The sequence below is a fragment of the Lonchura striata genome, chromosome 1 (assembly GCF_050655825.1).
Source record: "Lonchura striata isolate lonStrDom1 chromosome 1, ASM5065582v1, whole genome shotgun sequence".
NCBI classification, from domain to species: domain Eukaryota; kingdom Metazoa; phylum Chordata; class Aves; order Passeriformes; family Estrildidae; genus Lonchura; species Lonchura striata.
The window spans coordinates 112,287,729-112,302,043 of NC_140703.1; the positions used below are offsets into that span (position 1 = coordinate 112,287,729).

The window sequence follows — 14,315 nt, forward strand, 5'->3', positions numbered from 1 at the left end:
CCAGGAAAAGCTCAGCCTGGGGCTTTGCAGGGCTGGGCTCAACAGGCCCAGAGTATCTGAAAGCTTCAGCTGATGGGGCAGGAGGAAGATTGTCCACTCACCCTTTCCCCCAGGGAGAGGGGGAGGTTTGTGCCACTGAGAGGAGCAGCCCAGGAGTGAAAAGAATCATCCAAAAGCCGAGGCTTCTCCTTGGTGAGGAGGCAATCCTACAATTGCTGGGCTTGCTTTGGGAAAATAATCCCCCACTGGCTCCTGAGCTGCTCAGAGGGACCCGAGAGCCAACAAGAACCACAGTCACCTGCAGACTTCAAAGGACAAGCTTCTAACCCTGCTCCTCCGTGGGTTTTCAGAGGACAGGCTGGAACTGGAGACTCCTCCACTCCTCTTGGCCCAGTTATGGCTTAGGCCCTTCCCTCCTTTCATTAAGGGGACCAGTGAATCTGTCACAAACCCCCACACCTAAATATCCGCAATACTGAATTTTGAGGTGTGATCTGCCAGGACCTGACCCAGCCCTGGGACCTGGCTGTTGCAGCTGAAGCATGTGGGCTATCCCGAGTGCAGGGGTAGGAATGCAGAAAAGCAATCAGAAAGTAAAGTCAAACCATGTTCCCACAGGAAATCCTGTTCCTCTGTTTCACAGAAATCAATGGTGAAACTGTTGGGGCCTCTGGAGTGACAGCTCAGGTCCTTCATGATTGTTTGCCTTCAAAAAGGAATTTTGCTTCATTAGGAATGCCGAGCCTTTCTAATTCACATACTTGATTTGCTTCGGGTCTTGTGCTGTCTTCATTCCGTGCCTGACAAGAGGGAGTCCAAAGGGGCCAACAGAGAATCAAAAGGGGCCAACAGGGAGTCAAAGGGGCATCTCTGAACCTGCTGTGATGCTGTGAAACTTCACTGGGGGGGTTCAAATGGATTCTCGAGAATTGGCTGGGGGGAGAAAGTTCATGGGATACTACAAGTGTTATGTGTGGGGTGAGAGAAGCAGCAGGCACATTCCCGATGGAGTGCCCCTCTCTGTTTGATACCATTGTTAGGGAAACTTGAAACTTCAGGACAGCCAGTGAAATGGAAATGCCAGGAAGCCTAAGAGAGACCATTTGCTCACTCCTTACCAGGCCTTGCAGAACAAAATGTCTGAGTTTCTGCCTTTTTGAGCTTTCCCAGGGTCCCGAAAGCTCCTGAAAGCCAAACTGCTTGCAGGCATAAAGGTCAGGATCCAGCAGCAGCGAGGTGATAGACACGAATCCCAGCAGTCACTTGAGATGCTTACTCTGGAAACAAACTCTTACTCTGAAACCAACTCTCACAACAAAAGTGGCTGGAACAGGACACCTGATGCAATGGCAAAACAGATGAAAACCGTGTGTTCCATCCCAGGGTGAGTTACCTACTGGGAGAGAGAGTGCAGGAGCAGTGGCTCTCTGTGCTCCTCCAGCTTTTCACAACCACTTCAACCCAGATGGTGAGTGAGAAAAATAAAAACTTCCTGCATTTTGATGATCTTGAGCAATATGATTTTAACAACACAGGAAGAAATGTCCTTTTGCAGCAAAGCAGGACACCAGATGAAGGTGGTGGTTCCTTGCACAAGGATTTGCTAAGCAGAACAGAGCCTTACATGCTGCAAAATGAAGTTCTTTTGGACAAAGAAGTGGTCATTTTTTATTGAAAATAGTTAAATTACTCACTACCCCCAGCCCCAAAAGGAAAGAGGCTTATGCTACAAAAGCTCTGCTTGTATTAACATCAAAGCAAGCAGATACACTTTACTAAAATTCATTTAGCTGTCAAAAAAAAAAAAAAGTCAGCAGCAGAGAGGTTCAAAACCTGTGGACTCTAGGCACTTCAGTGAGGATTCTCCTTTAAAACAGTAATAAATGTAATAACAATAATAATAGAAAAGTACACTGAAACCCAACTCCAGAGAAGATTTTGTTCCTATTTCTCCCGAGGGAGAGGCAGGGTGAGGATACCACCAGGCTTTCAAATGCAATCCCTTCATGTAAATGGTTTCCAATGGGAGCTCCTGCCCTTGCCTGCAGAAAAAAGCAGAATGCACGACTGTTGCCAGACCACCTGGGACATGGGGAGGAGAAGAAATTTCCAGATGGGTTTTAAGACAATTCATTTATATTTATATAGCCAAAATAAATGTTGGGTTTTTTTTTTTTTCTGTGCTAGCATTTCCCTTTCCTCTATCCAGACCACCAAGAGAAGAGGGAGGCACAGAATTTCTATTGCATTAATAGTTCTGGTGTTTACAGTTTTGGCTTTTATGAACTTGTGGGAGCTGTTTATTGAGTCATAAACTCTACTAATGGGAATATTATCTCTATATTATAAAAGTACTATAGTATTTGGGTTAGTTAAAAGAATGGTTTAAAACAGTTACACATTTATAGTTTATCTCAATTACCAACATGATCCCATAATGGGAATTTAATTGCTAATTGCTGGCTTATATTGTAGAAGAACTGCAGTAACAACACACAATATATAGCCTATAAACATGTCCAGACAGTTCTATATCACTTCCTTTCACTGCTACCTTCTTATATGGTTCGGAGCGGGATGGGGTTATTATAATGATTTAATTCCTAAATGCCTCAAATTAGGGATTTCTCTTTGTTAGAGCAATTCCAGCAGTGCTTTGTGTGACAGATTTTAGCTGCCTGCACACACTCAGGTGGCTTTGAACAAACAGGACAGCTTTATGCACACGCTTAAATACTTGGCTAAATTAGATTCTCAGAGAGCTCTAACAAAAGAAATTGTAGTTCCATTTAAGCCAACCCAGATATTCCTGTTTACCCAGCTGGGGTGAAGTTTGAGCAAGACCCACCAGGCAGAGTCAAGCCCAAGCACAGTCACAGTGATAAACACAGTGCTGAATCTGCTCAAACTGAGCTCCAGTGTCCCAGGAGAGGCATCCTGTGCACATCAAGTGTGGGCTCCTGGTCTCATGGACTTGTGATCCCCTGGTCTCACAGTCTCACACTCTGCCCATTCCACCCTGCTCAGGCCAGACCATCCATCAGCCACAAGCTGCCCACGGGCAGGGAGCAGCCAAGGTCACCCTGCTTGGCCTCAGAGCTCCTCTCACAATGCCAGGGGACCCCAAGGGTGGCACTCATCTCCCCCAGCAGCAATGCAGACATCCACATTTAGCTGGTTGTTTCCAATCCCTTCAGCTGGTGCAGAGAGATGGGCAGGGATATCAGCATCCTCTGAATATTCCTGTGGGCTGGTCACTGCCTAGAGGTGCTGATTTCCCTTCCATCAGCAGTGAGAGATGCACAGAGCAAGGGCAGGTGCAGACACCTGCACTGCCGACATCTGAGAGCAGAGGAGAGTGTCACCCAGAGACATTCTAATTTGGAGGTGGCCTTGTCCCTCCTGCACCATGGCAGCTCTGCAAAGGGTCTTCCTCTTGTCCTCCAAGGGAATGCCATCCTGACAGATTTGCTTGGAAGTGGGAGTTTCTCAAGTGTTGTCAGGTGATACAGTGAATTTTGTGCTGTTACAGATCATCCCACCATGCTGCTTACCAGGGATCAGATTTCGGGCAGGTTTGTGAATCAGCTCCTTTACTTCTCTTTGTTCATAGTTCTAAATATGAAACAATCCTGATGAAAGGGGAGAGCAGAGAGGACAGACGGCTGGGGTGAAGGGCAGATGAGGATAGCTCATTCATTTGTGTGTAATACATACCAGAATAAACTTCCAGATGATTCAGAAATGACCAGAGAAATGTGCAGACGAAGAGTTCATTTATTCAATCCATTAATATATTATAGCTATATTAACTTGCTAATCTTGGTTATGCTTCCTAGTTTTAAACTTTACATTGGAAACTGGCAGGGTCCTCCCCCCACACCTCTCTCTGGCTTCTTTGACCATTGCCCAAATCAGGAGTACTGCTTTTGACTGGGTCTGAGTCACTCCCCCAAACAAACTACAAGAAGAAATTGATTTAGAGGAAAGAGTAACTTTTAAAAAGTTGTTTTTTTTTCCAGATAGTTTTCTCTTAAATGTTATCTATACTGCCGTCTAAAACCTAAAAATAATTTTAAAAATCTGACTGAGCTCAAATTGTGATACTTTTTTCTTCCTGATATTGTAAATTCTTCATAAACAAGCCACTATTCTGTTTTTCTCATTGTACTGCAGCTTAATGGTTAAATGGCCCTGAAGAGGAAGAAATTCTGCAAGTAATCATACAATAGTTCAGTTAGTGAGGGTACAGGACATTATTGCTTAAAGAACTGATGTTTCCCTCCATGACACTGAACTACAAAATGTTAAAAACTGGAAAATTCTTTTATCAGTTCCATGTCTCAAACCACAGAAACACAGAAGGGCCCAGCAAGCACACACCTGATGAATTACTGCCAATGATAACGTGGACTGCGTTCTCTGAATGCAGTCAAGTCTCTGAAAACATCCAGTATTTTGGTTATTGTGGAATTAGGATCCCTGCAGCTTTCCCACAGCAAGTTTTCCTTTGGGAGGCAGTGGTGTCTCCTGGGCTAAAAGGACAAAACAGTGAGAGAGCAGACACAGGAGACAACTGAGCCCAGTCTTTTTCCATGAAGTCGGATGAACTCCCACCAGCATGGGGAACAAATGCAGGGCGATTTTCATCCTTTCATTTATGTAGATGAACATCTGCTGATGTTGGTGCAAGCGGCTCTGCCTTGAAAAATACAGTAGCTGGCTGTACGATGAAGAAAATATTTGCTTGGTGAGGAACACCCATGGTTTGCCCACAGCAGATGCCCGTGGCTGCCATGTCCGAGGGGACCCAACTGCAGGTGACAGCCCAGGCACTGTGAGCCAACCTGTTTGCAGCCATTCCCTCGGCAGCAGCAGCTATCAGAGAACTCGGAGCCTGTCCTTCCCAAATGCCAGGCTGAGGAAGCAAACATTAACACTGAGCACACAGAGGAGCAGGGCTGTAACGTGAATCCCTGCGCTCCTGCCGGGCCAGCGCAGATACTTGTGGAAAGGAGATACCCTTGGCTGCCCTGCAGAGATCCAGAGCTGAGATTAATGGCAACTGTGGGGGCTGCCTTCCCCTCGGTGCCAGGCGTGCTTTAAAGCCGTGGCCTCCTGCCATCTGGAAACATAACCCTGTGGTATTGTCTTCATTCAGGCCCCTCATCAGCAATGTGAAAAGGGAGAAGAAGCTGGTGGCAGGATTAGAGGAGAGGTTGAAATATTCTGGGCAGCATATGCTGTAAGTCATATTATACAAAGAGGATTATTGGGCTGCTCCTTGGCCAGGGCTTTCCATTCTGGAAGCACTACTGCTTGTAAGAGAGAAAACCTGGTGAAAAGTGTTTATAGCATGTCAGACACAGCGTGTGACACACTGAGCACAGTGACAAGCAATGAAAATATTTTTCAGGCCCCGTCTGCCCTCTCCTAGGAGATTGTTTTGTGTTTGTCAGGGTTATGCAAGATGCATGGGAAAAAGGGAAAACAAGAAGTGAGACTAATAATTCAGAATGGTATCATAAACCTCCTGAAATTACCATCATCAGATGAACCCATCTCAACCTTAAAACTAAGTACATCAGTCTTGGAAGGCAGTCTGAGACCCTCGTTGTTTTAGAAGTGAGAAGCCACCTTCTGTTGTCCAGGTTTAATTTATTCATGGCAAATTATACCCAGTTTTTCCTTAAGACTACCGATGTTCTTACCTGAACCAGATAATTTTCTTCACCTGGCAACAATGTATTTACAGAGAGAAAGTATGTTCATTCAATCTGAGCCTTCATTTTTTGACTCTAAATAAATTATGCTCCTTCAGTCACCTTTCTTATCTCCATTCTCTTGGTCACCTCTCCAGCTCTTCTCTGCACTGATTCCAGTCTACAGTCTCCTTTCTTGACCATGACCAGACAAGACCAAACCATGACTGAACAGACCTATGAACATGGTTCCACATTAAATTACAAAATATTGTATTTCTTTAAGTATTTTTTTAAAATGTTCCTTTTGTCTCATACACATAAAGAGAAACAAACTAAAATGAATTTACCTTCTCTAGAAGCAACTTGAGAGGTTCTCAATGTTCAGAGTCCCCTTTTCTTGGAAACTCTCAGCTATACAATACTTCCACAACTGAAACAAATGCTTCTGAAGTCTTGGGAACATTCAAACTTTACAAAGAAAGCTGCATTCATTTAGTATCAATCTCAGTCTTGGTGGCATGTCATAGAAATATCCAGCTTTCATCAAATTGGCTTCAAGCACAAATTATTGTTTTGGATCCTGACACTGCCCCTGTGGTCAGATACTTATTGTCATATAAGGAACAATTTTCCTCTTTTGGATCAAAAAGCAATTCATAGTCTGTTCTGTAGCTTGTAGCATTTTTGCCTTTTTCAGTTTGAGCCTCTGGATACAGATGCTCATTGCCCATTTTATTGCTACCCCTCCTCAGCAGCAGCAACATAATTATGCTTTGTCTCAAGACCTTTTTCACTGCAAAAAAGGCAAAGAGCTTTCAAAAGCTTTATATTTTACCATATGGTACAAAAAGAATATGATTTTCATTTACATTATCATGCAAAGGTGTAGGAAGGTATTTCTATCTAGAATCATAATTGTAAAGGGGATCTCCAAGTTTCCAAAAAATTGCCATTTGTCTCTCCCTCAGTTTGGGGATTTAGATACATTGAATTCTCATCTTTCTAAATCAAACAATTCCTCCCCAAAACTGTAATTTCGGATTAAAGAAAAAAAAGGGTTCTAAGTCTTCCCAGGTACCAGAAGAGCTCCTCTTCCCCTTTCCCAGTGGAATCTCATGGATGAATCAGCTCCACCTTCACCTCAGTTATTCCATTCTTCAGAGTGGGGTAGTTACTCCTCTCACAAGAGCACAAAGTAAATCCAGATCTAATCATGTATTTGAGCTGGTATAAGCTTAAAAAGATACAAATATGCTAACAGGAACTCCATTAAGCCATGGAGAAAGAGAAGGGCATCCGTGAATTTTCAAAGGGCAAGTACATTTCTGCTGCAAGAATGCTGCACACTGAAATTCCACTGAAATCCCTTCTCTTCAGACATGTCCCACCCAAGTAAAGCTGGGTGGGACTAACCTGAGTCACATCTAAAACAAAAAGCAAGAGCTGACAGCTTCTATGCCATGCCTACAAAACATTTGTTTCCACTTTTAAAGGCTATAATTATCTCTGATACCAGAACAGCTTTATAGTGTGCAAAAACCTTGCTGGCATTTCCTCCACAAAATAACCAACTTTGACATGAACAGCACTTGAGCATCACCACGGGGATAGAGCAAAACCACAGATAAGACCTGCAGAGCAAGGGAGGGAACTTGAATGGAATGGTATCATTGTGCTAATGCAGTCAAGAGGTCATCCAACAAAGTTTGTTCTCAGAACAAAGCAGGGTTAGTCAGATTTTGTCAATACTCACAAATTCTCCATGCAACCAGGCAGATATTAGAGGATCTAGTTTTATTTATGCTTGTAGAAGTGTGAGAGAGTGCTGTTGATTTAGAAAGATTTCCAAAAACAGACAAGTATACATCTCTGTTGGAACAAGAAAAATTAAATGCAATAAAACCTGCATCTTCTTTTTTCTTATTATACAATAAATGTTTTTGGTATCTCTCTAAGTAATCTTCAGAGCTGAAGCACCAATCTTAAATCAGTGCCTTGGAAAGGTGAGATTATTCTTCCTTGCCAAACAGATCATCCAGAAGAGGAGGGTATCTGATCCCAGTCACGGGAGGGGATCGTGGTAGTTTGTTCCAGATATCTTCCCTCTGAAATTAGTAACCCAGAGAATATCTTAGTATAAAATCATGAAAACAGGAATCATTTCAAGCTGGTCAACATAAGATTGAATGAGATGCTTCAATTCCACAGAAAAATCTGTGAAAAATTTGGGGTTTATATAGAACATCTTAAAAGATTAAAACATGCACATTCTTATGAATGTTGCAAAATATTTTATTAAAAATATTTTCTATCACTAGCCCTTTTGCAGACATTTTTAATTAAATAATGCTACATTTTCTTCATTAAAATGCTTATACTTCAAATTCTTGAGAGTCATCTATGTCTCAACACCAAAAATCATACAAAATAATGAGATAAAGACAAGGAATAAAAAAGAAAGCCAGCCAAACAAGCACAACTCTGCTGCTGAAATCTGTCTGTCAAATACAGGTACTGTAGCTTCAAAATACTGCTATTCATTCATGGTAAGTCATGCACAGAATGACAATTGAATTCTAAAGCTGAACAAGATTTAAAACTTTTCCTGTCTCTGATTTTTTTTCCATTTTGTAGCTCCTCTCTTAAAATATTAAATATTTAATTATTGCTTAAGCACAGAATTCATCTGTAAAAACAAAGAATACCCCCTCAACAAAGCCTATTCAACACCATGATCCTCAGGACTGCTGTATAAAACATGTGGAAGTATTTTGATTTTATCTTATGAAAAATTGTTCACAAAGACAAAGCAGAAATAATCAACCATGGAAAGCAGAGCAAACCAACAGCCCTGGGCCCTCATTAGACATCATCAACAATTTGAGATGCTACAGAAGAAAGTCTTGCTAAGGCAGGCAGGAATTAGGAGTCAGGAGCACAGTGCCTGAGGAATACTGGTTTAAACTATGCCATGAGTGAACTTGAATTTAAAGGAATGCTTTGTTTCTTAATGGTCTGGACACAATCAAACACATTCTGTACAACACATTGGCCAGGACAGAATAGCAAAATGATGTGTTGGCAGAAGTCTTTGGATTTATTTGTTACAAAGTATTTAAAATTCAGCATAATTGCCTTATGGACCTTCTATTTTAAAATGTTCTACTCAGCACAAGATGGCAAGATCATATTAGTCTCTGCAGTTTGTTGATACTGCATTTTTTTTTACCCTAAGTAGCAGGCTGAAGATACACAAAGCTGATCCATCAGCTCTTCTCTCTGTGCATGCCTACCAGGGATGTGGTGTGCTGTGCACAGGTTTCTGAGGAGTTACACAAAATGCAGAGCTATTTTCTGCATATGTCAGTGGAGATTAAAGTATTTTCTGTCTACCTCAGCAAATGAACAGATCATTTGACATGTCACAATGATATTTGTGGGGGAAGCAGTACTCATGCCCATTGCCCATGGATAAATACATCTGCTTCTCCTTCTCTTTTTTTCTTCTGTAAAATGATGTGATACTTACTAGGCACCTCCTCATCCCTGTTTGACTTCTCTGTTGCAACCTAAACCTCCCTATTAAATTTATTAAAAAATAAATTTATTAAAAAATAAGTACTTAAAGAAAACAGGTACAAATACACAAATAGGAAAAAATATTGTAATGTGTGTTGGCTAAGACAGTCTTGTTAAAGTTGGAGAAATGATATTGAGACACTGGTTTTACCTTGGGTGGCTCCTTTTCCTCCACAAAAGCACGGACTTGATTCTCTCTCCAGTTCAGTGCATGAACAAACTTTTTATAGTCTACCTGCTTTTGGTTATCTTCAAACCTGAGCAGAATATCCATAAGATGACTCAAGGTTAAAAGGAATTTTTAACAAAGTTATGTCATGTTATCTGCAGCATACTAATCATTGCTTTGGGGATAAAAATTTTTATACTACTTTATTCCCAAACACTGGCAGGAGTGAAAGAAAAAGTATAAAATGTCAGGATTATATTATACATTCTTTTCCATATTCTTACACCTTATTATTTTCTCTTATAGTAGAATTCAACTTTTTCAAGTTTTGCTTCATTTCAACTATTTTCATTTTAGTTTTGAAGCACTGCCCAACCTTTTCCAACACTGATCTCACAGCTTTTGACAAACACAGAGTTGGGATGATCAGTGTATGATTCCTTTGAGTAGAAAAGAAACAGAATTACACAGCACATCTGTGCTGCAACACAACTGACCTGCTCTATCTGATTTCTACAATCACCTCTTGAAAATAAGTAATCCTTCAATAATGCTGTTTGCACACACCTTGGGATCAAGCTGCAATTGACAAACAGACAGCTCAAACACAAACACAAACACAAACATATCAAATGTTTTAAAATGCCAGATTTTAAAATCATTTGGTAACAGGTTTATAGCATTGCTCTTTATTCCTATGGATAAATAGCTATATTTCTATCAGTTGTGGCTGTCCCCTAAATGCATATAGATGCTGCCAGCAGATATATATGCCAGAAGATATATTTGCTGATAGCTAGGGTCTACAGGTATACAGGCACGTGTGGAAAACACCATTTCCCTCTCTTAGATTTCTAAAATCCTTACTCTGCACTAATAAGCCACATGGGAACAGATTTGTAAGTCACTTCATCCTTCTGCCATTGATTTGGATGAAGCAGCTTTAGAAATAAAAGTCCTCAGTTCAGCAGAACACTGAGGTGATTCAGGCCCTTGGGAACCACTGTTCTTTCAGTGTCACCAGCCAAATGTTGAAAGATACCTTTGGGCTGAAGCTTGAAAAGAACAGCTGGGACAGCTATGTGAAAAAACACAGCACTGGCAGCTTCTGAAGGACACCTGTCTCACCCAACACCACCCACCTGCAAAAGGAACCCAGTTTGGGCACAGAAACATAGCCTGGAAGTGTCTGTGCTTCACTGAGGTCCATGGAGAAACACAGACACCCAGCAAGACTCAGTATCTCTTACCTGGTGGGAGACACCAGGTTAAACAATTCTGCCCTGCCATCTGGTGAGACAAAAACTACTGCACAGGAAACAAGTATTTCAGAAAATCATTTTGCCTTGTCCTTAATGAAATAGCAATACACAAAACACAGGCCTCAAAACCCTTCAATCATTGCAGAGGGTTCTAACAAAAATTAAGCATGAAGGCATTTTAAGGGAGAATTTACAGCACAAACATGGAAAACAATACCAGAGGAGAAATAGATCTAGTAACAAAAATAAACTGCAATAAACTGCAACTCATCCTTTCCTTCTTCCCCCCCTCAACACCTTTCATTTAATAGTCAGCAGGAAAGATAATAATAAAATATACTGAAAGCCATAAACAGAGATGGTCGTGATAAACTGGAATGTTAAGTACAGTGAATTATGCTGAAGATGAAAGCAAAATCAGAAAAGAATGCTACTGCTACCAGAATTAAATGGAGCCTGAAACACTGCCATGAGAAACCCTCCTCTCACAGCTTGCTTCTTTACCATAGTTCACATGCAAGTTAACATTTCCATAAAGCCTTACTTTTGGGAAATATATCCAATACACAAGAAAATTATCATTCTCACTTCCAGTGGGTTCTTAGTTTCAGGTTTCTTTTTGGGGTTTTTTTTTGTTTTTTGTTTTTTGTTGTTGTTGTTGTTTTTTTTCAGGTGGCAATAGGGAAGACAAACAAGTTTTGCATGAGATGTAATAAGACAATCAAAAAGCTTATACCTCTTGGAAAAATAATAGCAGACAGATTGGAATTTCTGGACAAATTATTTTTCTTTCTACTATTATGTAGTTACCTTTTACTCATTGTGAAAAGTCAGAAGATTAATTCTACCACCGAGATGCTGAGCTATACAAGCAGGATTTTTAAACAAAGAACAAGTGATGGTGTGTAACTACTCAAACTTTCTGTTGAGGACCAAAGTTGAGGAAAGCATTGCTTCTGCTTTTGACAAACATTTACAAGGAGAAAAGTAACTTAATGTGACAGCACTAGTGAGCTGAGATGACAATATGAATTTGAAATTATCTATAACCAAGAATTTTAACATGGGCAGAGGAAATGGGATTCCTAAATCCCATAAATAAATAGCTAAAGAAAGCATCTTAAAATACTACTCTAGAATAACCCAGAAAGAAAAAAAATCTACTCTTTAGATCTTTTTACTGCTGTGACTTATTGTATCAATCTACTAAAAGCACACACTAGAGATTTGGCACAGAGCATTCAGATGGACTAAGGAGATGTTATCAGTTTGGATATTATTAGGACAGAGATGTCATACATTTCAGTGGTTGGAATTAATAATGCTGAGACACTGCTCTTCAGAAAAGGAAATTAGATTTGTCTTATCAAGAAGGTGCACCAAAGATAGCTTTAAACCACCCTTCTCTTCAGTTTTTCCCTGTTACTTCACCAATGCATGGGATTTTAGACTATGAAAGTCACTCTGCCATCACTGTCAGTTTGCAGAGCTTTTTATTTTCTTTATCATTACAGAAATAATCACACATTTCTGCTTAGAAAAGTACTTTCATAATTAAATACTCCAGATAGGTGAAAAATTTGGTCAATCACATGATGATAATTCCTGAGGATGCTTTGGTGAGTAAAGGTTACTTTCGTTTTTCTTTCCCACCAAGAAATCTATACCCCAAAGATTTATGTGAAATTTTAATGTACATGCAGAGTTTTTTAATTTCTTAATTTCAAATAACATTTATTAAAAAGTTAATCTGATAATAACCAAGCAGAAGCATCTGCTGCTTTAACCTTAGAGAAAATGTTGGGATTTTTCAGCCTGTTTGATACTCTCTGTGCAACATAGTTCTACATGGACTAAATTGCCACAGGTGTACAACTAAATTGTCATAAACTGCTCATATTAAAGGACTTAAACCAGCAAGCACAACAAGTCACTCTTAAATAATAATGGCTACCATCCCCTTTTTTAAATTTATATTTATACTACATTTACTCATGTCTTGATCAACCATGAATTGAACCATCAGCTCCTCAGCAAACTGAGGAACAGGAATAATTTGTCCTAAGAGATTAAAATATGACTTTTAGAGATCCTTTTAATCACAAATGGCACAGGGAGTCACAGGCACCAAAAGTAACAAGAAAGCAGCAGGAGAAAGACCTCATGATCATTTCCACTGCTGCTCCTGCTACTGGACACTTGCTGTAGCAGAAGAAGAGGGTTTCTTCCTGAAAGAAAAAGGTCAGACCTAAAAAAAAAACATTACAGGTAGGAAACCAGGTAAAAAACTATTACCCAGCCACAATCCTGGGGAAAACTGAGCAGGCAGGAGTGGCCTGGCCTGGCCTGTAAGTGACTTGGTAACTGGGTTCACCATGTAGGAGGCCCTGTGTCATCAGGCACTGCTACCTGAGTGGAGATTCACCTTTTCAAAACAAGAACCTTTCAAAAAGACCAACCCCAACAGTGTAGGAAGGTGAAAAACTACTCAGCTACTTTTAACAGAAATTTAAAAACATAATATAAAAAACTAGGGACGGACCTACAATTAACAGCTGAATTAATGCAGAATAATCAACATGTAATGTTTGTAAACTTGTCATCCATTCTTCCTCCTCTCAATTTGTCTCTTCCTTAGCTACCAGCAGTTTATAAATCCTCCAGGGAAAGACCGCTTCTTTTTAAGTCCTTGTTAGCATCAATTTAGCATTGCAGAAAATAAAAATAACAGAAAAAAACCCTGAAATCATTACTTAAGCACTTTGCAAAATTTATTTACTAAACAAACTGTAGTTTTTCATTATGCCTGCATAAATTTAAAGACATGTTTATAATGACTACTGTCGTTTTCTGGCAGAAACAACTGTGTACTGTCTGCACTGCTTACAGCAATGTAATTAAATTCTGTATTGTTCTGTGATTAAAAAAGTAAGTGAGAAGATGCTGATGGAGAAAGCAAATACTTTTTAATATGCCAGTTCAGGTAAATTGGAAAATTGTTCACATTGTTGGGTACCTAAATCCTACTATTTCAACATCCCACGATTATAAACGTAAATTTACACTAGATGGACAATATGAAAAGGTCTTATGAAAACCCCAATTTTTTTGCTAAGTCTCCCTTCACTCCATGGCAACTGAGTGCTCTTTGGGTACAGTAAACAAAGTCTTGGGTCATTTGGAGGTGACCACAAAATTAGACAGTAATTTCTAGTCTCATCCCATGCTTGTAATAAGTGACAGATCATTGCAGTATAATTTACAAATGTAAATAATAAATACTTTAAGAGTATTACCTTTCAAAATAGAAAAATAGTCATTAAGTCCTGGAGAAAGTCTTTGCCACCTAATCTCAGATAGCAAAGCTGAATAAACACAGAGCTTTAGCCTTCAACTATTATCTGATCACATTGTCCAGCATCATTTTATAGCTGAATGGGGTCCAGCTAGTGCATTAGCTATATATACTGATTTTGTGGGAATCAGTCCAGCAAATTTTATTGTACCACTTTTTTCCTTCATAAATAAAGATTCCCAGAGTAGGACCACCACCACCACTTGTTTTAGAAGTATCAGTGGACACAAAACTACATGGTTCCT

The 14,315-nt window shown here is 40.0% G+C and overlaps 1 protein-coding gene across 2 annotated transcripts in view; it reads right to left on the reverse strand.

Moving 5' to 3' along the window:
- Positions 1-7,480: 7,480 nt before the first annotated feature.
- EFHC2 (EF-hand domain containing 2) overlaps positions 7,481-14,315 on the reverse strand; it is a 53,997-nt gene continuing 47,162 nt past the window's right edge. The window contains exons 14-15 of one of the 2 annotated variants that reach the window (XM_077790904.2): positions 9,436-9,541; positions 7,481-7,810 (exon numbers count right to left, since the gene is read on the reverse strand). In XM_077790904.2, the coding sequence (XP_077647030.2) occupies positions 7,715-7,810; positions 9,436-9,541 (202 nt within the window). In that variant the 3' untranslated portion in view covers positions 7,481-7,714. Of the gene's footprint in view, positions 7,811-9,205; positions 9,542-14,315 lie in introns of those variants that run through there. The other variant, XM_085586118.1, reaches the window with a different exon arrangement.